This window comes from Pongo pygmaeus, chromosome 8 (assembly GCF_028885625.2).
Source record: "Pongo pygmaeus isolate AG05252 chromosome 8, NHGRI_mPonPyg2-v2.0_pri, whole genome shotgun sequence".
NCBI classification, from domain to species: domain Eukaryota; kingdom Metazoa; phylum Chordata; class Mammalia; order Primates; family Hominidae; genus Pongo; species Pongo pygmaeus.
Genome location: NC_072381.2, coordinates 27,084,903 through 27,106,536, shown reverse-complemented (window position 1 = coordinate 27,106,536; position 21,634 = coordinate 27,084,903). Strand labels below are relative to the sequence as shown.

General features: G+C 38.4%; 1 protein-coding gene across 12 annotated transcripts in view; it reads left to right on the top strand.

Moving 5' to 3' along the window:
• ABI1 (abl interactor 1) overlaps positions 1-21,634 on the top strand; it is a 117,847-nt gene that overhangs the window by 28,828 nt on the left and 67,385 nt on the right. For all 12 annotated transcript variants that reach the window (XM_054436599.2, XM_054436593.2, XM_054436598.2 and 9 more), the window contains exon 2: positions 9,173-9,340. In XM_054436599.2, coding sequence (XP_054292574.1) covers positions 9,173-9,340 — 168 coding nt within the window. The remainder of the gene's footprint in view (positions 1-9,172; positions 9,341-21,634) is intronic.

Genomic DNA, 21,634 nt, shown 5'->3' with positions numbered 1-21,634 from the left:
CAGCTAATTTTTTTGTATTTTTTAATAGAGACGGAGTTTCCCTGTGTTAGCCAGGATGGTCTTGATCTCCTGACCTCGTGATCCGCCCGCCTTGGCCTCCCAAAGTGCTGGGATTATAGGAGTGAGCCACTGCGCCCGGCCAACATACTTTATTTTTTAAAAGGCCCTTAAATTGAGAAGTGTTTCTTATGTACTGTATTTCATGAATCCTAGTAACTGTGCCTCCCCTACTTAGTATCTCTGAAATTGGGAAACATTTTACAAGTAATCATGTCCTTAAAAAGTCATCAGCCAGTCAGCAGTCATGGCATATTTGTCATTGTTTGTGCTTATGTGAATTTGGTTGTTTTTCCTTGTGTCTTAACTGGATTATTGCACCCTTAACCTTTTGAACAACAAACCATTTAAGGACCATTTGAGGATAGGATAGAAGCCAAGTTTTTGTCATAAAACATTTTTTTGACATCTTCTGGTAAAATCAATAAATTAGCTTCATCAGCATTTGCAGAATTGGTGTTGGCAGCTTGGAAGAAAATCATGGGAAGAAAACTCTGGAAATAGCTGTGCAACGTTATTTTAGATGTTCCATTATTTGTAAGGGGAAGTTCACAGCATCAGCTATTAATATGTAGTATTCTTGACACAATGTTCAATCTGAATCTAATCATGAGGAAACAATCAGATAAATCCAGGTTGTAGGATTTTTTTACAAGATACCTGGATTTAAAAAATAATTTCTATGTTTTGAAAGGAAAAAAGGGTCAGGGTTGGGAGTGTGTTCTGTATTTAAGGATATGAAATAGAAATATGACTGTTAACAGCTGTGAACAATCTTTGATTAGATCTTAGATCATATGGAATAAAATAAAACATACGTAAAGAGGTTTTTTTTTTCCTTTGAGACAGAGTCTCGCTTTGTCGCCCAGGCTGGAGTGCAGTGGCACTATCTCGGCTCACTGCAACCTCCGCCTCCTGGGTTCAAGTGATTCTCATGCCTCAGCCTCCCGAGTAGCTGGGATTACAGGCACCTGCCACTACTCCTGGCTAATTTTTGTATTTTTAGTAGAGATGGGGTTTCACCATGCTGGCCAGGCTGGTCTTGAACTCCTGACCTTAAGCCATCCACCTGCCTGGGCCTCCCAAACTGCTGGGATTACAGATGTGAACCACCATGCCCAGCCACATGTTTTGTATTTTTTTTTTTTTTGGAAGTTGGAGAAATTTGGATATAGGTTTGGATTAGAGATAAGTTAAAAGCTATAAAAGACAAATATGGTGTGACAGATGTGACATTTCTAGAAGGAATGGGAGGAGAGTTAAAGACATGGAAACAAAATGGTAGAAAACTTTAAAAAATGCACATGAGACCCTTGTTTTGTTATCTAAGTGGGGTTATTAGACTGTTATCAGTCCTAGCAACTCAGGAGGCTGAGGTGGGAGGATCAGTTGAACCCAGGAGATCAAGGCTACAGTAAGCTATGATTGTGCCACTGCACTCCAGCCTTGGGTACAGAGAAAGACGCTGACTTTAAAATTAAAAAATGGGCAAAATATTTGAACATTTTATCAGTGAAGAAATGGATGCCGCACAAGCACTTGAAAACATTATGATTTGATAGCAAAATGGAAATTAAAACCATAATGAGATATCACTATATACCTACTAGAATATTTAAAATTAAAAAGACTGACCATACCAAGTGTTGGCAAGGATGTGGAGCACTAGAATTTTCATAAGTTTCTAGTGAGAATGCCAAATAATATTGTTTTTGTTTCTTTGTAAAATAGTTTGGTAGTTTCTTTTTCTTTTCTTTTCTTTCTTTCTTTCTTTTTCTTTTTAAAGGAGACAGGGTCTTGTTCTGTTGCTCAGGCTTGGAGTGTAGTGGTGCAATCACAGCTCATTGCGGCCTCAACCTCCCTGGCCCAACTGATCCTCCCACCTCAAGCTCCCAAGTAGCTGGGACCACAGGCACAAGCCACCAGGCCTATCTGATTTTTTATTTTTGTAGAGACAGGGTGTCACTATGTTGCTTAGGCTGGTCTCGAACTCCTGAGCTTAAGCTGTCCTCTCGCCATGACCTCCCAAAATGCTGAGATTACAGTCATGAGCCACCATGCCCAACTGGTAGTTTCTTACAGTGTTAAATATACACTTAACTTACCATGTGACTCAGCAGTTGTATGTTTAGGTATTACCCAAAAGAAATGAAAACGTACCTCCACACAAGACCTTCTACTCAAATATTCATAATAGCCCAGAACTGGAAACAACCCAAATGTCCATCAGCTGATAAATGGAGAAACAAATTATGATAGATCCATACAATAGAATACTATTAGCGGTAACAAGGATGAATCTTAAGGGCATTCTGCTAAGTGGAAGAAGCCAGATACAGAAGACTGTAGCTTTCAATTCTATTTATATGAAACTCTAGAAAAGGCAAAACTGTTGTGACAGAAAGGAAGTCAGTGGTTTCCAGGGTCTGGAGGATGGGGAGGGAGTTATGAGGGAAATGTTCTTTATCATGGTGGTTATACTACTGTACCCATTTATCAAAGCACATTGAATTGTACACTGAAAATTTTAAAATGTTAATATATGCATTTCGTACTTAATATTAATGCTGACCTCCCTTCCTCATCCAAGAAAAAAATGAGGTGATCCATAGCATCCTACAAAAGTCGCTAGTGACTTTTTGGTTTGTTTTTAACTTTTTAATATTGTTATGAAGTCTTAAATGTAAACATTTTGTGTGTTTCATTCCATTGCAGTTATGATCCTCATTGATCCTTACGTTGAGTCCTTTTGACATGACCCTGGAAAATTCCTCGGTGGCTTTTTTGTTTTGTTATTTATTAAAATTGACATATAAAAATTGTGTATATTTATGGTGTACAATATTTTTTGAAATGTGCATACATTGTGGAATGTCTAAGTTAAGCTAATTAACATAAGTTGCCTCACATACTTTCTTTTTGTGGTGAGAACCTTAAAATTTACTCTCAGCAATTTTCAAGTATACAATGTTATTATTAACTATAGTCACCAAATTGTAACCAGGTACCTTTTGATACACAGCCTGTTTTAGGTGCATCACTATACGGATAATAGGTGGTGCTCCATGGCTACTAGACAGTCTTTATTCTTAGATCTTTTCACTGGACAGAGCTGGGATATTATGATGTGATAAATACATTTTAGGTTTAAACTGGTGCTTTTTTTTTTTTTTTTTTTGAGACGGAGTCTCGCTTTGTCACCTAGGTTGGAGTGCAGTGGCGCGACCTGGGCTCACTGCAAGCTCCGTCTCCCAGGTTCACGCCATTCTCCTGTCTCAGCCTCCCGAGTAGCTAGGACTACAGGCGCCTGCCACCACGCCTGGCTAATTTTTTGTATTTTTAGTAGAGATGGGGTTTCACCGTGTTAGCCAGGATGGTCTCGATCTCCTGACCTTGTGATCCGCCTGCCTCAGCCTCCCAAAGTGCTGGGATTACAGGTGTGAGCCACCGTGCCTGGCTAAACTGGTGCTTTTAGTTTAAATCTAGAACTATAGGATTCTTTCTTAACCTGGATTTTCTTATGTCAAAATCTATTTTGAACCATGCCCCAAATCTCAGTTCTCAATGACATAATTAATGATTTGCTATATCCCACCCTATGCAAATAACAGTATCGGTAATAATTTCAGTACTAACACCAGCAATAAAGAGACTAAAAACAATTTCAGTTTTTCCTTCCCCTCTTTCAATTACGTTTATTCTAATGGTAAATTCTATTAAGAATGTACAATCGAATTACTGTGCTTTGAAGCCACTTGTAGAGTGGTTTCTCTCTGGTTAAGGCCACTAATTGGATGCACAGTTAGGCTCATTTGATTAATTTACCTTTACTTTGGGGTAATTCATTTTTAAATTTAAATTTTATTTTATAATTGTGTGAATTATTTACAGGCATGCTTCTCTTTATTGTGCTTTGCTTTACTGCGCTTTGCAGACTGCGTGTTTTACAAATTGAAGGTTTTTGGCAGCTTTGCATCGAGCAAGTGTTGGTGCCGTTTTTCTAAGGGCATGTGCTTACTTTGTATGTCTCTGTCATATTTTGGTAATTCTTAAAATATTTCAAACCTTTTTATTATTGCTATATCTGTTATGGTGATATTTGATGTTACTACTGTAATTGTTTTGAGGCAACACAAACTGCACTCATGTGAAATGGTGAACTTAGTAATTGTATGTTCTGACTGTACCACCAGCTGACCATTCCTTCTGTCTCTCCCTCTCTTTGGGCCTCCCTATTGCCTGAGATGCAACAATATTGAAATTGGGCCAATTCATAACCCTATGTTGGCCTCTAAGTGTTCAAGTGAAAGAATTGCATGTTTCTCATTTAAAATCAAAAACTACTAATGGGAGCTTAGCGAGGAAGGCAAGTCAAAAGCTGAGACAGGCCAAACGTTAAGCCTCTTGCTGCAAACATTTGCTAAGTTGTGAATGCAAAGGAAAAGTTCTTGAAGGACATTAAAAGGGCTAGTCCACTGAACACATGAATCATAAGAAAGAGAAAAGCCGGCCGGGTGCGGTGGCTCATGCCTGTAATCCCAGCACTTTGGGAGGCTGAGGCGGGTGGAATCACAAGGGACAGGAGTTCAAGACCAGCCTAGCCAGCATGGCAAAACCCTGTCTCTACTAAAAATACAAAAAATAGCTGGGCATGGTGGCTTATGCTTGTAGTCCCAGCTACTTGGGAAGCTGAGGCAGGAGAATTGCTTGAACCCAGCAGGCAGAGTTTGCAGTGAGCTGAGATCACTCCATTGCACTCCAGCCTGAGTGACAGAGCAAGATTCCATCTCAAAAAAAAAAAAAAAAAAAAAAAAAAGTGAAAAGCCTTATTGCTGATAGGGAGAAAGTTTTAGTGGTCTGGATAGAAGGTCAAATCAGGCTGGGCGCGGTGGCTCACACCTGTAATTCCCCTGCATTTTGGGAGGCTGAGGTGGACGGATCACAAGGTCAGGAGATCGAGACCATCCTGGCTAACACGGTGAAACCCTATCTCTACTAAAAATACAAATAATTATCCGGGTGTGGTGGCAGGCACCTATAGTCCCAGCTGCTTGGGAGCCTGAGGCAGGAGAATGACATGAACCTGGGAGGCGGAGCTTGCGGTGAGCTGAGATCACGCCACTGCACTCCAGCCTGGGCGACAGAGCGAGATTCTGTCTCAAAAGAAAGAAAAAAAGAAGGTCAAACCAGGCCGGGCACGGTGGCTCATGCCTGTAATCCTTGCACTTTGGGAGGCTGAGGCTGGTAGATCATGAGGTCAGGAGATCAAGACCAGCCTGGACAACATGATGAAATCCTGTCTCTACTAAAAATACAAAAAATTAGCCAGACATGGTGGCTTGTGCCTGTAGTCCCAGCTACTTGGGAGGCTGAGGCAGGAGAATCTCTTGAACCTGGGAGGTGGAAGTTGCAGTGAGCCAAGATTGTGCCACTGCACTCTAGCCTGAGCAACAGAGCGAGACTCCGTCTCAAAAAAAAAAAAAAAAAAAAAAAGTCAAAATAGCCACAATATTCCCTTAAGTCAAAGCCTAATTCAGAACAAGGCCCTAACTCTGTTCAGTTCTGTGAAGGCTGAGAGAGGTGAGGTGAGAAAGCTATAGAAGAAAAGTTGGAAGCCAGTGGGTTCATGAGGTTTAAGGAAGGCAGCCATCTCTATAACGTGAAAGTGCACGGTAAAGCAGCAAGTGCTGATGTAGAAGCTGCAGCAAGTTACCCAGAAGATCTAGCTAAGATTATCGAAGGTTGCTACACTTAATATCAGATTTTCCATGTAGACGAAACAGTCTTCTATTGGGAGAAGATGCCGTCTAGGGCTTTTACAGGGAGAGAGGAGAAACCCACGCCTGGCCTTCAAAGGCTAGGCTGACTCTTGTTAGGGGCTAATGCAGCTGGTGACTTTAGGTTGAAGCCAGTGCTCATTTGCCATTCTGAAAATCCTAGGGCCCTTTAGAATTATGCTAAATCTGCTCTGCTTGTGCTCTTTAACCAGAACAACCAAGCCTGGATGACAGCATATCTGTTTACAGCATGGTTTATGGAATCTTTTAAGCCAACTATTGAGACCTGCTCAGATAAAAAGATTCCATTCAAAATATTACTGCTCATTGACAGTGTACCTAGTTATCTAAGAGCTCTGATGGTGATGTATAAGGAGATTAATGTTGTTTTCATGCCTGCTAACACATACTTATTTTGCAGCCCCATAGAGTAATTTTGACTTTCCAATCTTACTATTTAAGAAATACATTTCGTAAGGCTATAGCTGCCTTAGATAGTGATTCCTCTGATGAACTTGGGAAAAGAAAATTGAAAACTTTCTGGAAAGGATTCACCATTCTGGATGCCATTAGGAACATTAGTAATTCATGGGAGGAGGTCAGAATATCAACATTAACAGGATTTTGGAAGAAGTTGATTCCAACCCTCATGGATGATGCTGAGGGGTTCAAGACTTCAGTGGAGGAAGTAACTGCAGATATGGTGGGAACAGCAAGAGAACTAACGAGAATTAGAATTGGAGCCCGAAGAAGTGGCTGCAATCTCACAAGAAAACTTGAATGGATGAGTTGTTCCTTATAGGTGAACAAAGGAAATAGTTTCTTGAGATAGAATCTACTCCTGCTGAAGACGCTGTGAACCTTGTTGAAATGACAACAAAGGATTTGGAATATTACATAAACTTAGTTGATAAAGCATCGGTAGGGCTTGAAAGGATTGACTCATTAAAATTTTATTTTATTTATTTATTTTGTTTTGAGACAGAGTTTTGCTCTTGTTGCCCAGGTTGGAGTACGGTGGCACGATCTCAGCTCACTGTCACCTCTGGCTCCTGGGCTCAAGCGATTCTCCTGCCTCAGCCTCCCAAGTAGCTGGGATTACAGGCACATACCACCATGCCAAGCTATTTTTTGTATTTTTAGTAGAGACAGGGTTTCACCATGTTGACCAGGCTGGTCTCAAACTCCTGACCTCAGGTAATCCTCTTGCCGTGTCCTTCCAAAGTGCTGGGATTACAGGCGTGAGCCACGGCACCTGGCAAAAAAAAATTTTTTTTTCAGAGACAGGGTCTCACTGTGTTGCCCAGGCTGTCCTCAAACTCTTGGGCTTAAGCAATTCTCCTGCCTCAGTCTCCCAACTGGCCAGGATTACAGGTATAAGCCGCCACCACACCCAGGCTTGATTTCAGTTTTGAAAGAAGTTCTACTGAGGGTAAAATGCTATCAAATATCGCATGCCATAGAGAAATCTTGTTAAAACGAAAGTCAATAGATGCAGCAAATTTCACTGTTGTCTTATTTTAAGAAATTGCCCCAGCTACCCCAGCCTTCAAAAATCTCACCCTGATCAGTCAGTAGCCATCAACATGGAGGCAAAGCCCACCACCAGCACACAAATATTAGGACTCTCTGAAGGCTCTGAAGATGGTTAGCATTCTTTTTTAAGCAATAAAGTATTTTTAATTAAGGCATGTACCTAGTTTTTTTAGACATAGTACTATCGCACATTTAATAGACTACAGCATAATATAAACATAACTTTTATATATACACTGTCTCTAGCCAAAACCACAGTATCTTTGCAGTGTGACTGTATGTAGTTCCAAAGAGAAATCTGTGAAACAAGATATGCTTAAGGGATTCTATCTACTATCCATGTTTTCTCTATCCTTTTTATTACCTCTCCTCCTGTATGTGATTTTTTTTTTAAATATCAAGGTTTGTTTTTCCTTTAAAAAAATAAGCATGCATTTTCATATTTCCCTCTGTTAAGAAGTAGCATATTATACACATTTTTTCCCACATTTTTTTTTCACCTTAGCAATATTCTGGAGATCATGGAGTCATGGTAACAGAGATATTCCTTGAATTCCTTGTCCTTATTACGGCAGTATAATACTCTATTGTGTGGAGATATCATAGTTTATTCAAACAGCCCCCTATTGATAGTTATATGGGTTGTTTCCAGTCTTCTGCTATTATAGGTAGTGCTGCAGTGAATAACTGTGTACATTTCTTTTTGTATTTTTGCCAGTGGTTTTTTGAGATACATTCCTAAAAGTGAGCTTACTGGGTCAGAAAGTAAATCTATGTATAATATTGCTGGATATCACTTAGCAGTGCATCAGAGTTTTTTTCTCACAGCTTTGCTGAATGTCTTATCAGACTTTTGTATATTTGTCATTTGGGCGAGTGAGAAATAGTATCTCATATTGGTTTACAATTGCATTTCTTTCCTATAATGAGTGAGGTTGAACATCTTTTCAGTGGTTAAGAGTGGTTCCATTGCTTTTTTGGTGAGCTTTCTGTTAGATCTCTGTTCTTTTTTTTTTCTGTGTAGAACTGGAAGGGACATGAGACCATTTTGTTTAGTATCTGAGTTCATGACACTGATACCTGGAGAAATAAATGATTTTCCTGAAGTTGTAGGTAGCTAGGATAGCCTTTTTTTTTTTCATTTTTAGTTTATATGTTAGTGATATTTACTCTTTGTGGTATAAGTTGTTGATTCCCCTTCTTACCCACATACAGTTTGTCACCTTTTAACTTTGCTCCTCTTTGAGGAGTTCTTGCCTTCTGAGTTATCTATAGGAGTTTGGGAAGAAGGGGTGGGTAAGGAATTGGAGCACATAAGATTCACAGTAGTTTTTGTGGGGCATGATAGGCTTGAATCATCATAGATAACAAGGAAGTTGGATTTCTGATAGTGGTTAGTGGACACAGGAATATAAGGCAGATTGGATTTAGTCCATTTCATTGTAAGTGGATTGGGAGCTTGAGGCTGACAGTAAAGTCCTTATGATGTAATGCAGTGAATTGGTGATGGAAAGGGTCTAGGCAAGGAGAACCAATTGGTGCAGTGTGTCTCTGATACTGTGACTACAGTTAGTGACCCCTTTAGTGGATGAGCTACTCAGGAGAGAGTGGTTCCCAGCTGGCACATAGGGATTTCTGCCATGGCTTAATTCAGTAGTATCCTGAGACTATCATATTGGTACAGTGAGTTTTTTTTTTGTTGAATTTTTCTATTAAAATAATATAACTTTGCCTTTCTATAGAATATATACTTAATGAATGTTAATCTAAATAAGTATTTGTTGTTTTTGTTCTTATTTCAGGCTACAGACAAGAGAAAAGCTTTAGAAGAGACCAAAGCCTATACAACCCAATCTCTAGCTAGTGTTGCTTATCAAATAAATGCATTGGCCAACAATGTACTCCAGTTGCTGGATATCCAAGCCTCTCAGCTTCGGAGAATGGAGTCTTCCATCAATCATATCTCACAGGTAACAGCTTATAAAATGCTTTGAATTCAATTTAATTAAACTACAGCATATGCCAAAGAAGTAAATAGCCTGCATGTATGGATTTTCTGACTCATCTTACTGGTGATAATCATTAACACTGTTTTAGTTTGGTAAACCTGCTGTTTTTCTTTTAGTCCTTTTTTTATCATGATAAAGTAAACATAACATAAAATTGACCACTTTAACCATTTTTAAGTGTATAATTCAGTAGCATTAAGTACATTCACATTGTACAACTGTCACCACTGTCCTACTCTTAAGAGCTTTTCTGACGTAAAGTTATTTGTACATAAAGAACAGAATTTTTATAAGTTTTGACACATGTATACCCATGTGACCATCAACACATTCAAGATAATGAACCATCCGCTTTCCCCCTGCCAAATTTCTTCATTCTCCTACGTAATCCCTCCCTCCTGTCGCTTGTCCTTAGGGTTTCTGTCCCTAGAGATTAGTTTACATTTTCTAAATTTTTATATGAATGGAATTGTGTAGTATTTACTATTTTTTTTTTGGTCTGGCATGTTTTACTATGCATAATTGTTTTGAGATTCATTCATGTTTTTGCATGTAAAAGTAGTTCACTCTTTTTTATTGCTGAGTAGTTTCTATTGTTACACATTTTGTTTATGTGTTCACATGTTGATGGAAATCTGGGTTGTTTTTAGGTTTTGGCTATTACAAATCCTATGAAAACATTTGTATGCAAATCTTTGTGTGGTCATATGCTTTTATTTCTTTTGGGTAAGTACCTCTGTGCGGAATGGAGAGGTCATGTGGTAGGTGTCTGTTGCACTTTAGAAGAACCTACCAAATTGTTTTTCAAAGTAGTTATACCACTTAGTCTTAGTTTGCTGAGTGTTCTTATCAGGAATGGGTGATGAATTTTATCAAATGCTTCTTTGCGTTTGTTGAAATGATCATATATATGTGTGTGTATATATATATGTCTATTAATATGGTGAATTACATTGGTTTGTGTGTGTATTAGGAATTTTTGCTTCTGTACTCTTGAGTGCTGTTGGGCTGTGGTTTTCTTGTAATGCATTTGTCTGGTTTTGGTGTCAGTGTAATGCTGGCTTTATTGTCCGTAATGGGCAGTACTCCATCTGGACCTGGAGTATTCTTAGTGAAAAGGATTTTAACTACATATTTAATTTCCTTTGTGGATACAAGCCTATTCTGTTTATTTGTTTTTCCTTGAGTGAGCTTTTTGTCTTTCTAGGAATTTAGCTATTTCACCTAAGTTGACAGATTTATTTGCATAAAACTTTTATAATAATCCTCCCGCTTTTTTTTTTTTTTTTTGAGACAAGAGTCTTGCTCTGTTGCCCAGGCTGGAGTGCAATGGCGTGATCTTGGCTCTCTGCATCCTTCGCCTCCTGGGTTCAAGCAATTCCCCTGCCTCAGCCTCCCAAGTAGCTAGAATTACAGGTGCTCGCCACCATGCCCGGCTAATTTTTTGTATTTTTAGTAGAGACAGGGTTTTGCCATGTTGGCCAGGCTGGCCTTGAATTCCTGACCTCAAGTGATCCACCCATCTTGGCCTCCCAAATTGTTGGGATTACAGGCTTGAGCCACGGCACCCTGCCTAATCTCTTATTTTAAAAATATCTGTAGAATCTATAATAATTTCACATTGCTCATTTTTTATATTGGTAATTGGTGTCATCTTTCTTTTTTAAACTAATCATTATGGCTAGTTTACCAACTTTATCGATATTAAAAAACATCTTTGGCCTTATTAATTTTCTGTTTTTTTGTTTTCTGTTGCATTGATTTCCATTCTGATCTTTATTATTTCCTTTTCTTTTCCTTACCTTGGGATTGATTTGCTCTTATTTTATACTGTTTTTTTTTTTAGATGGAGTCTTGCTTTGATGCCCAGGCTGGAGTGCAGTGGCATGATCTCAGCTCACTGCAACCTCCATCTTCCAGGTTCAAGCCTTTCTTGTGCCTTACCTTTCTGAGTAGCTGGGATTACAGGTGCACCCCACCATGCCCAGCGAACTTTTTTGTATTTTTAGTAGAGGCAGGGTTTCACCATGTTGGCCAGGCTGGTCTCAAACTCCTGGGCTCAAGTGATCTGCCTGCCTTGGCCTCCCGAAGTGCTAGGATGGCAGGTGTGAGCCACCACACCCAGCCTTATTTTATACTTTATTAAGGTGAAAGCCAAGGTCATTTAATTTACTTGAGACCCTTAATCTTTTCTAACATAGGTGTTCAGGTCTGTAAATGTCCCTCTAAATAGTGTATTATTGGGAGGCCGAGATGGGTGGATCATGAGGTCAGGAGTTCAAGACCAGCCTAACCAAGATGGTGAAACCCTGTCTCTACTAAAAATACAAAAATTAGCCGGGCGTGGTGGCGGGCACCTGTAATCCCAGCTACTCACTCAGGAGGCTGAGGCGAATTACTTCAACCTGCGAGGCGGAGGTTGCAGTGAGCCAAGATCGCGCCACTGTACTCCAGCCTGGGTGACAGAGCGAGACTCTATCTCAAAAAAAAAAAAAAAAAAGCATTAGCTGTATCTCATCCATTTAGATATGTTATGCTTTCATTTTCATTTAGCTGAAGATAATTTCTAAGTTTGCTTTTTTATTTCTTTTTGACCCAGGGGTTATTGGAACTGTGTTGCTTAGTTTGCGAGTATTTTGGAGTTTTGCAAGAATATTTCTGCTGTTGATTTCTAATTTAATTTCTTACTGGTCAGAAAAATACACCTCATTTGATTTTTTTTTTCATTAAGTAGCTTTCCCCCGCAGCTTTATTGAGGTATAATTGACATAAAAATCATATATATTTAAGATGTACAATGTGATGTTTTGATATACATATACATTGTGAAATGATTACCACTATCAAGCTGACTAGCATATCTATCACCTCACACAGCTACATTTTTTGTGTGTGGCGAGAGCATTTAAGATCTCCTCTTTTAGCAAATTTCAAGTCTACAACACTGTATTATTAACTATAGTCATCATGCTGTGCATTAGATCTCCAGAACTTATTCATCCTGCATAGCTGAAACTTTGTACCCTTTGAGCAACAGCTCCCCATTTCCCTTACCCCCTCATCTCTGACAACTACCATTCTACTCTCTGCTTCAGTGAGCTTTGATTTTTTTAGATTCCACATCTGAAAAAGGGAGATCATTCAGTGTTTGTCTGTCTGCGCTTAGCTTATTTCACTTACCATAAGGTCCTACAGGTTCATCTGTTGTGTCATGTTGCAAATAACAGAATTTTCTTTTTTAAGGCTGAATAATAGGAATCGTAGTCTGTTTAAATAAATATATATGTATATCCCCCCCCATATTTTCCTATTCATCCATTGATAGACACCTAGATTGATGCTGTGTCTTGGCTATTCTGAATAATACTTTATATGCTGTGAGTCCTTTCATATTTATTAAGAATTGTTATATATCCCAGAGTATGCTCTGTCTTGGTAAATGTTTTGTGTGCATTTGAGAAGAATGTGTATTTTTCTCTGGTCAGGTGGAATGTCTATAAATCTCATTAAGTCAAGCTGGTTGATAATATTCAATTCTTCTGTGTCTTTACTGATTCTAATTGTTTTATCAATTATTAAGGAAGGTGAATTGAAATCTCCAACTATAATTCTGAATGTCTGTTTTTCTTTGCATTTTAGTCTGTTTTCTGTTTTGTGTATTTTGAAATGATATTATATTAGGTACACAAATGCTTTGGCTTGTTAGGTCCACTTGATGAATGGACCCTTTATCTTTGTAAAGACTCTTTTTATCTTGGGTAGTATTCTTCAGAAATCTGCTTTGTCTGATATGAATACAATCATTCCAGCTTTCCTTTTATCCTCTTTTTCTGCCTCCTTGTGTGTTAATGGAGTGATTTTTTTGGGGGAGGGGGTGCTGATTTGCTGTAACACTTTGTTCTGCTTCTCTTTTATTATTTCATTCATATTTGCCTTTAGGGCTTCTGGTAAACATCTTTAAACTTTTTAATATCACTTGAAGGTAGACTATGCTATTACTTCAGGAGTATGTTTAAGACTTTGTAATAGTTGATTCCACTTCTCTTCTGTCTTAGGGCTGTTGGTATCATGCAACTTTCTTTTTTCTTTTATTGAGACAGAGTCTCGCTGTGTCACCCAGGCTGGAGTACAGTGGCGCGATCTCGGCTCACTGCAACCTCCGCCTCCCATGTGCAAGCAGTTCTCAGCCTCAGCCTCCCGAGTGAGTAGCTGGGATTACGGGTGCCTGCCACCACGCCTGGCTAATTTTTGTATTTTTAGTAGAGACAGGGTTTCACCGTCTTGGCCAAGCTGGTCTTGAACCCTTGACCTCGTGATCCACCCACCTCGGTCTCCCAAAGTACTGGGATTACAGATTACAGGTGTAAGTCACCACGCCTGGCTTGTGTCATGCATTTTCTTTTTGTGTATGTTTTAAACCCCACAATGCTTTGCTCTTTTTTTTTTTGAGACGGGGTCTTGCTTTGTTGTCCAGGCTGGAGTGCAGTGGCGTGATCTTGCCTCACTGCAACCTTTGCCCTGCCTTCCCCCACCCCGCCTTCCCAGTTTCAAGTGATTCTTATGTCTCAGCCTACTGAGTAGCTAGGATTACAGGTGCATGCCGGCTAATTTTTATATTTTTAGTAGAGACGGGGTTTCACCATGTTGGCCGGGTTGTTTTCAAACTCCTGACCTCAAGTGATCTGCCTGCCTCAGCCTCCTAAAGTGCTGGGATTACAGACATGAGCCACTGTGCCTAGCCGTTATTTTTGTTTTGAAAAGCAACCAGCTTTGAATGAGATTTAATATGAGGAAAGTAATTCCTTTATATTTACCCGTAGTTATTATTTCTGATCAGAAAATATACATTATATGATTTGAGTCCTTTCAAATTTGTTGGGAATTTTTTTTTTTTTTTTTTTTTTTGAGGTGGAGTCTTGCTCTGTCTCCCAAGCTGGAGTGCAGTGGCGCTGTCTTGGCTCACTGCAACCTCTGCCTCCTGGGTTCAAGCCATTCTCCTGCCTCAGCCTCCCGGGTAGCTGGGACTACGGGCATGCGCCACCATGCTCAGCTTTTTTTTTGTAGTTTTATTAGGGATGGGATTTCACCATGCTGGCCAGGCTGGTCTCAAACTCCTGACCTCAAGTGATCTGCCTGCCTCAGCCTCCCAACGTGCTGGGATTACAGACATGAGCCACCGTACCCGGCTGGGAATTTTTTTATAGCCCACAGTTTTGGTGGTTTTTATTCCCTTGGAATACTTTAGCATGAAGTGTTGCTCTATTCTGCTGGTGATGAGTTCTTTCAGCTTTTGTATATCTAAAAGAGATTTTTGCTTTTTATCCATGTTTATTATTGTGGCAGAATATGCATAAGATAAAATTGATCATTCAACCATTTTTAAGTGTACAGTGGCATTAAGTACCTTCACATTGTTTTGTAATTATCACCACCATTCATCTCCAAAACTTCTTTCCTTTTTCCAAACTGAAACAATGTACCTGTTAAGCACTAACTCTCCATCCACAAGTGATCCTCCCACCTCAGCTTCTTGAGTAGCTGGGACTAAGGACATGCGCCATTGTGCCCAGCTTATTTTCATGTTTGGTGGTATCCTATTGCATTTTTAGATTTTAGGACAAAATTGATATAGATTGGAACTTTGCTAAAATAATTTTTTTTGTAGAACAGAATCTAGTATAGAGTGATTCATGCTGGTTCTTGAGGACTTGCACAATGTCTGGCAAATGATTGGTTTGCAGTGTTTACTGAATTAAAATAAATCTCTTGGCCGGACATGGTGGCCTGTAATCTCAGCACTTTGGGAGGCTGAGGTGAGTGGATCACTTGAGGTCAGGAGTTTGAGACCAGCCTGGCCAACATGGTGAAACCCCGTCTCTACTAAAAATACAAAAATTAGTCGGGTGTGTTAGCAGGCACCTGTAATCCCACCTACTCCGGAGCCTAAGGCAGGAGAATTGCCTCAACTCGGGAGGCAGAAGTTGCAGTGAGCTGAGATCCCACCAGTGTACCTCAGCCTGGGCGACAGAATAAAACTCCGTCACACACACACACATACACACACACACACACACACACACACACACACAAAGTCTTTGCAAAATTACTTAGGAAAAATATAATAGAACCTAGTTTTTAGTTGATTCTTATACATGGATTATAACCAGAGGATCACTTACATTTTATGTATAGGCAGTCATTATTTTGCATGGTTATTAGAGATTATAAAAAATGGTGATGCATGCTCAAGGTATACAAAACAATCCTACTAGTCAATGGGTAAAATGATGGTTGTTCTGTGATCTGTAAAATTTTTTGTCAAAACATTAAAATCTCTCTTTTTGTTATAAATGAATAGAGAAATGAAAAAAAGTTATGCTAATGTTTAGTATACCATAATGTAAAATATTCAAGATATTGAGAATTAAAGGGTTTTATTTCTTAAAAAAGTAGTTTGAATAGTGCTTGCTACCTTCTCACTGTATAAGTTGTTATGAAGCACACATTTTTTTCTGTGCCTTGGCAAATTGTCATTCTCCTTTCTCTGTGTGGATCAGCTCCTCTCAACATTTTATCCTTTGGATTTTAAATGTTGTGAAATATCTTGTAGAGTTTCTTTAACGTAAAGTTTTTATGGGTATCATGTTATCTGTAGTATCTTCTTCCCTTTCTTCTCAGCCACTTTGTTCATTTATGTTAACACATTTGCCATCATGATATTCTTCTGGCTGCATATCTCTAGTCTCCTGAATGGCAGCAATGTCAGCATTCCTGTATGCATTATTTCTGTTTTAATCCCATTTACATTCAATTCGAATTTCACCTCTAGCATTATCACTTTTCATGTCTTTGCTGCAGTTTCATCTTTGTTGGCCAGTTCTCTCTTTGATACCCAGTTTTGTAAAATGTCACAATGGCTTATCATTTAGGGGACAAGGAAGCAGCACAACTATGTACTTTGTAGTCTGTGGATAAACTTAATGTCAAATGTACAGAGACCATTCACCAATAAACTTGGAAACAAAGACACGATTGGTAACCAGTAATGATGCTCATCTGTTACTTATGTGGACTTCAGACCTAGCAGCAAAGTTTCTACTTTGTGTGATTATTTATAGTTCTTAATGGTAACTGAAATTTATTTATTTTTATGTTTTTATGAGACAGAAGCCTGTTCTGTTGCTCAGGCTGGAGTGCAGTGGCACAGTCATAGTTCACTGCAGCTTTGAACTCCTGGGCTCAAGTGATCCTCCCGCCTCAGCCTCCTGAGTAGCTGGGACCACAGGTGCACACCACCATACCCAGCTAACTTTTTTGGGTGGTAAGGTAGAGATGGGATCTTGCTATGTTGTCCAGGCTGGTCTTAAATTCCTTGCTTCAAGTGATCTTCCCACCTTGGCCTTCCAAAGTGCTGGCACTACAGGTGTGAACCACTTTACCTGAATGTAAGTGAAATTTAAATTGTGTAGTTGGAGGACTGGTGTTAACTAAAATATGGTAACTGAAATTCATGCATATCAGAACTGTGCAAAGCAACTGCCTATATTTTGTTTCTTCAGTAATAAAACATTTTCAAATTATTTTTCTTCTTTATTTAATTATGAACATTCTCTGTGTTCTGCTGAGCTTACTGAATTCAATTCTCATTCTTTGGAAGATGTCTTAATTCATACAGATGTAGTTATTTCAGTAGATTTAAAAATAAAGCTGTTAATACTATCAATTGACTTACTGAATCATAAAAAAATTAAGGTGACTAGGTAAATGAAGCTTTTGTAATTCTGTAAATTACATTGAATTACTTGAAACTCTTAAATGCAGCTGAAATCTAATTGGCTAAATTTACTTAAAAACAGGTTTTTTGGGGGGCATTTATTCTTAATTGGGGAAGTAAAAAGAATATTTCCTTGCTCTTCCAAATTGCTATTCTTAAAACATTGCTTAAGTAAATGCATTGTAGTGAAAGAAATTTTTTTTTAAATCTCTCAGAGCTTTATGAGGGATTTACATCTGTCATACCTTGCCTGTTGAGTGGTGTGTTTTTAGTTAAAATTCTGCTTTATAATCTCTTAATATAGCATAGATTATGTGCCAATTGGGACATAATCTCAAAATTTAGAATTCAGAGCTTGAGTTTTCAGTTTCAAAAAATTTTTAAACTAAAAAAAAAAAAATCTCCAATTCTATCAGGACTTGGATAAACTAAATCTTAATTATTTCAGGAAAGAATCCCTTTCCTTTCAGTGTGGAGCTTTTAACTTTCTGTTTGTGTGTTGACATGTTTTAGATTTATAAAGTTTTCTACTTTAACAATTTTATCCCCTATTTTTCCTGTCTTAGATTAATAGTTACCAAATATTAGTAGCTTTCTTTGGTAAAGTAATTACTGGTAAGTCCTTTCTGTAACCTATATTCACTTCTTATTTTGTAAGTTTTTAAAAGATTCTTACAGTGATATTTCTTATGAAACAGTAGTCATCTAAAGGTGCCAGTCACTTTTCCTGGAAAATATAGGAAGTAATACTAGGAGAAAGTATGCAACTGTTAAATTCTTTCACATCACCAAGTTTTTCACAATTAAAGTATTTGCTTTGTAGAGTGCTTAGCAATGTTCATTGTGATTTCTTTTTTCCATTGGCAATTTTGGGCTTCCCTCAGATCATGGCACTTAGAACTGGAAGGGACATTAGATCATTTGGTTTATTCTCTGATTTTATAGTTCGTGACACTGAGGCCCAAAAAAATAAATGATTTGCCTGAAGTTGTAGGTAGCTAGTATAACATTAGAAATCAAAAGATGGGCATCTTGACTCATAGATGATCCACTCATTTTCTCTTCTGTACTACAATGCCTCCAATTTGTAATCAGAGTCTTCAAAACTTAGGAATTGGATGAATTGCCCCATCCAGTCTATTTCTACAGTGGGCTCACAAAACCTTATATAACAAACCTTCAAAGTAACTGCATCTTTTAGGGGACTGTTTAGTTTTATATAGGCAAAAACCTAGTTACTGTGGGCACTGGGGAGGTAGGGTGGGTACCTAGAATGGAAACGCTAACTGAGTCAGTGCTCTGGTTTCTCAAATGTTTTGTTAGGATCCTTTTACATCTTAAATTATTGAGGATCCACATGGGCTTTGGATTCATTGGGTAGATCTTCCAGTATTTATCATATCAGATATTCAAACAAATTTAAAAAGTATTTAACTCATTTAACAATAAAAGAAGTTACTGTTAGTTAGTACAAATAACATTTTAATGAAAAAAACTGTTATCCAAAACAAATAAATTTATGAGAAGGGTGGCATTGTTTTACGTTTCTGAAAATGTCTTTAAAATGTTTAGTAGACGATCACTGGGTTCTCATGTCTGCTTCTTCATTCACTGTTGTGATTTGTTGTTTGGGTTGAAGTATGTGAAGAAATTTTGCTTCACAAAAATATGTAGTTAGAAAAGACAGGATGTTGGGGACTTCAGGAGTCTTTAGATCAGTCAGAGAACTATTGCTTTATGTGGTTATTACAGTTTAGTCCCTATAGATATGTATTGCGAATATTATATGCAGGCCATCATGCTCCCATTTTAAAAGAATCACCCAATTTGATAATAAATCCCCACCTGTAGTTTCTTTTGGCTCTCTGTCACACATTTTTTGTTTCATCCTTACTGACTACTGGGTGATATTTTTGGCGCCATTATCACCGCTATGAAGGGGCTTCTTCAGATTCCTAATGGATTGTTGGTATTTATCTTAGATTTCTTCAGCCAGTTTCTTAAAGGTGTTTCATGAATTTTTTGTTTTCTTTTTTTGGTATGGAATCTTGCTCTGTGGCCCAGGCTGGAGTGCAGTGTTGTGATCTTGGCCCATTGCAACCTCCGCCTCCTGGATTCAGGCGATTCTCCTGCCTCAGCCTCCCAAGTAGCTGGGATTACAGGTGTGCGCCACCACACCTAGGTCATTTTTGTATTTTTCTTAGAGACGGGGTTTCACCATGTTGACCAGCTTGGTCTAGAACTCCTGACCTCAAGTGATCCACCTGCCTCGGCCTCCCAAAGTGCTGAGATTACAGGCATGAGCCACCACGTCTGGCCATTTCATGAATTTTAACATCAAGCATGCTACTCTTCTTTGGCACTTACTGGTTGAGTTGTGTGTCCCCCCCCAACGGATTTATATTTTGAAGTCATAACTCCCAGTCCCTCAGAGTGTGACTGTATTTGGAGATGGGGTCTTTGAAGAGGCAATTAAGTTAAAATGAGGTTACAGAGTAGGCCTTAGTCCAGTATGACTGGTATTCTTGAAAGAAGGTGAAGATGCAAAGATAAGATGGCCATCTGTAAGTCAAGGAGAAAGGCCCTGAGAAGAATTCAGTCCTGGTAACATGTTGATCTTGGACTTGTAGCTTCCTGAGTCGTGTGAAAGTAATTTCCTGGCCACTCACCTGTGGTACTTTGTTATAGCAGTCCTAGCAAACTAATACAGCCCTCTTATGTTGTCATTAGCACTATCACTTTTATACTTTTTTCCAGCTATTATGGATATAAACTTTCACCAGAACCTTCAATATGGACAGAAAGATATAATGTAGATTGATAAGTGTCATTTGTCATTCAAAATCAGAAAAGCATGACATGTTCAGTCCTTGCCCAGTGGCTAAGGAGCATTCATTAGCACTCACTTGATATGGCTGATTTACTGTGAGAAGAGTGTGTTAATGGTACTAGTCAGTACTCTGGTGGGTTTGTATGCACATCTAGTATTTCTAAGAGGAACCATGCTATGCTGTGTTGAGTAATGCCCCCAAAAGATATCCCTAATCCCTGGGAATGTGGGTGTTACCTTCTGGCAGAAGGGGCTTTTTGTAAGTATAAATTAAAGATCTTGAGATGGGAAGATTATCCTGGATTATGCAGTGGGCCATAAATATAATCACAGATGTCCTGATAAGAGGGAGGCAGAGGAGGATTTGACATAGAAGAGCAGAAGGTGGTGTGGAAACAGGAGCAGAGATTAGAATGATGTGGTCATAAGTCAAGGAATGCTGGTAGTCACCATAATCTGGAAGAGGCAAGTGAACACCCCCTCCTGAGCCTTCTCAGGCAACCTGTCCCTGCTAACTCTTGGATTTGATCCTGTAAGATTTTGTTCAGATTTCTGGCCACCAGAACTGTTAAGAGGATAAATTTCTGCTAAAAAATTTACACAAATCTTTGCATGAATTTGTACAAATTTATACACATCTTTGTCAGAGATTGGTTCTTCATGAAATAGATTAAAATTGGAATCTTAAAAGGATGTTATAAAATTGTATAATATTCTTAACATCATAAGGAAAACACGAAAAATTTCTCAAGTTTCCTGCCAAAGTCCTATTACGAAATAGTATTTTTTATCTTCAGCTTTATTGTTTTAAGACTGATATCTAACCAAAACAGTTGCTAATTTTCCTGTTGTAAATATTGAGGACCAATAGTAAAATGATTTAGAGCAAATTCCCAACTCCCCTTCTTTGGAAGGAGGACACCTTTTATTATTTCAGATTAATTAAGCATGCTTGCTTTAATTGTGGTTATTAACATGGTAAATTTATAGAGGAGCAAGCCATAGTAGAGATACACTAATACAGACTATAGATTCTTCTCTGAATGTAAATACATGCTACAGAACACATACATTCTTATTTGGGGGCTAGAGGGATGAAGCCTTATCTTGGCACTAAACTTTATCTCAGTATTATCTAAAATAAAATTTTCTTAATTATTATACTGATAAACATTTGTTTCAAAATTATTCTACAGGGATTCTTAGTAGCACCTAGCAGAGAGCCTGGTACTACTGTGAGCTTACTTATAACCTTACTTATAGTAAGTTACTTCATGTTAATGGCAGAAATTTATGAACTTTAATATATTTTAGATATCTGAAATTTTTGAAATTAAATAAAAAATAATCTAAAATATACCAGTGATTTCTGATAGCATTAGGTTTTCTTCCTTTGTATTTTCTTTCCTTCTCCTTCCTCCCTTCTCCCTCTTCCCCTTTTTCTTTCTTTCCCTTCCCCCTTCCTTTTTTCCTTCCTTAACATTTCCTGCCAAGGAAACACATTTTGGCTAAAATATAATTTGTATCAGTTAATTTTTTTTTTTTTTTTAAGAGCAGGTGTACTAAACTCTCCCAGACTGTTAGTTATTGGTGTGGTAACCAGACCTTCTTGCCATCAGAAGAGTTACATACTTCATGTTTATTGAATAAA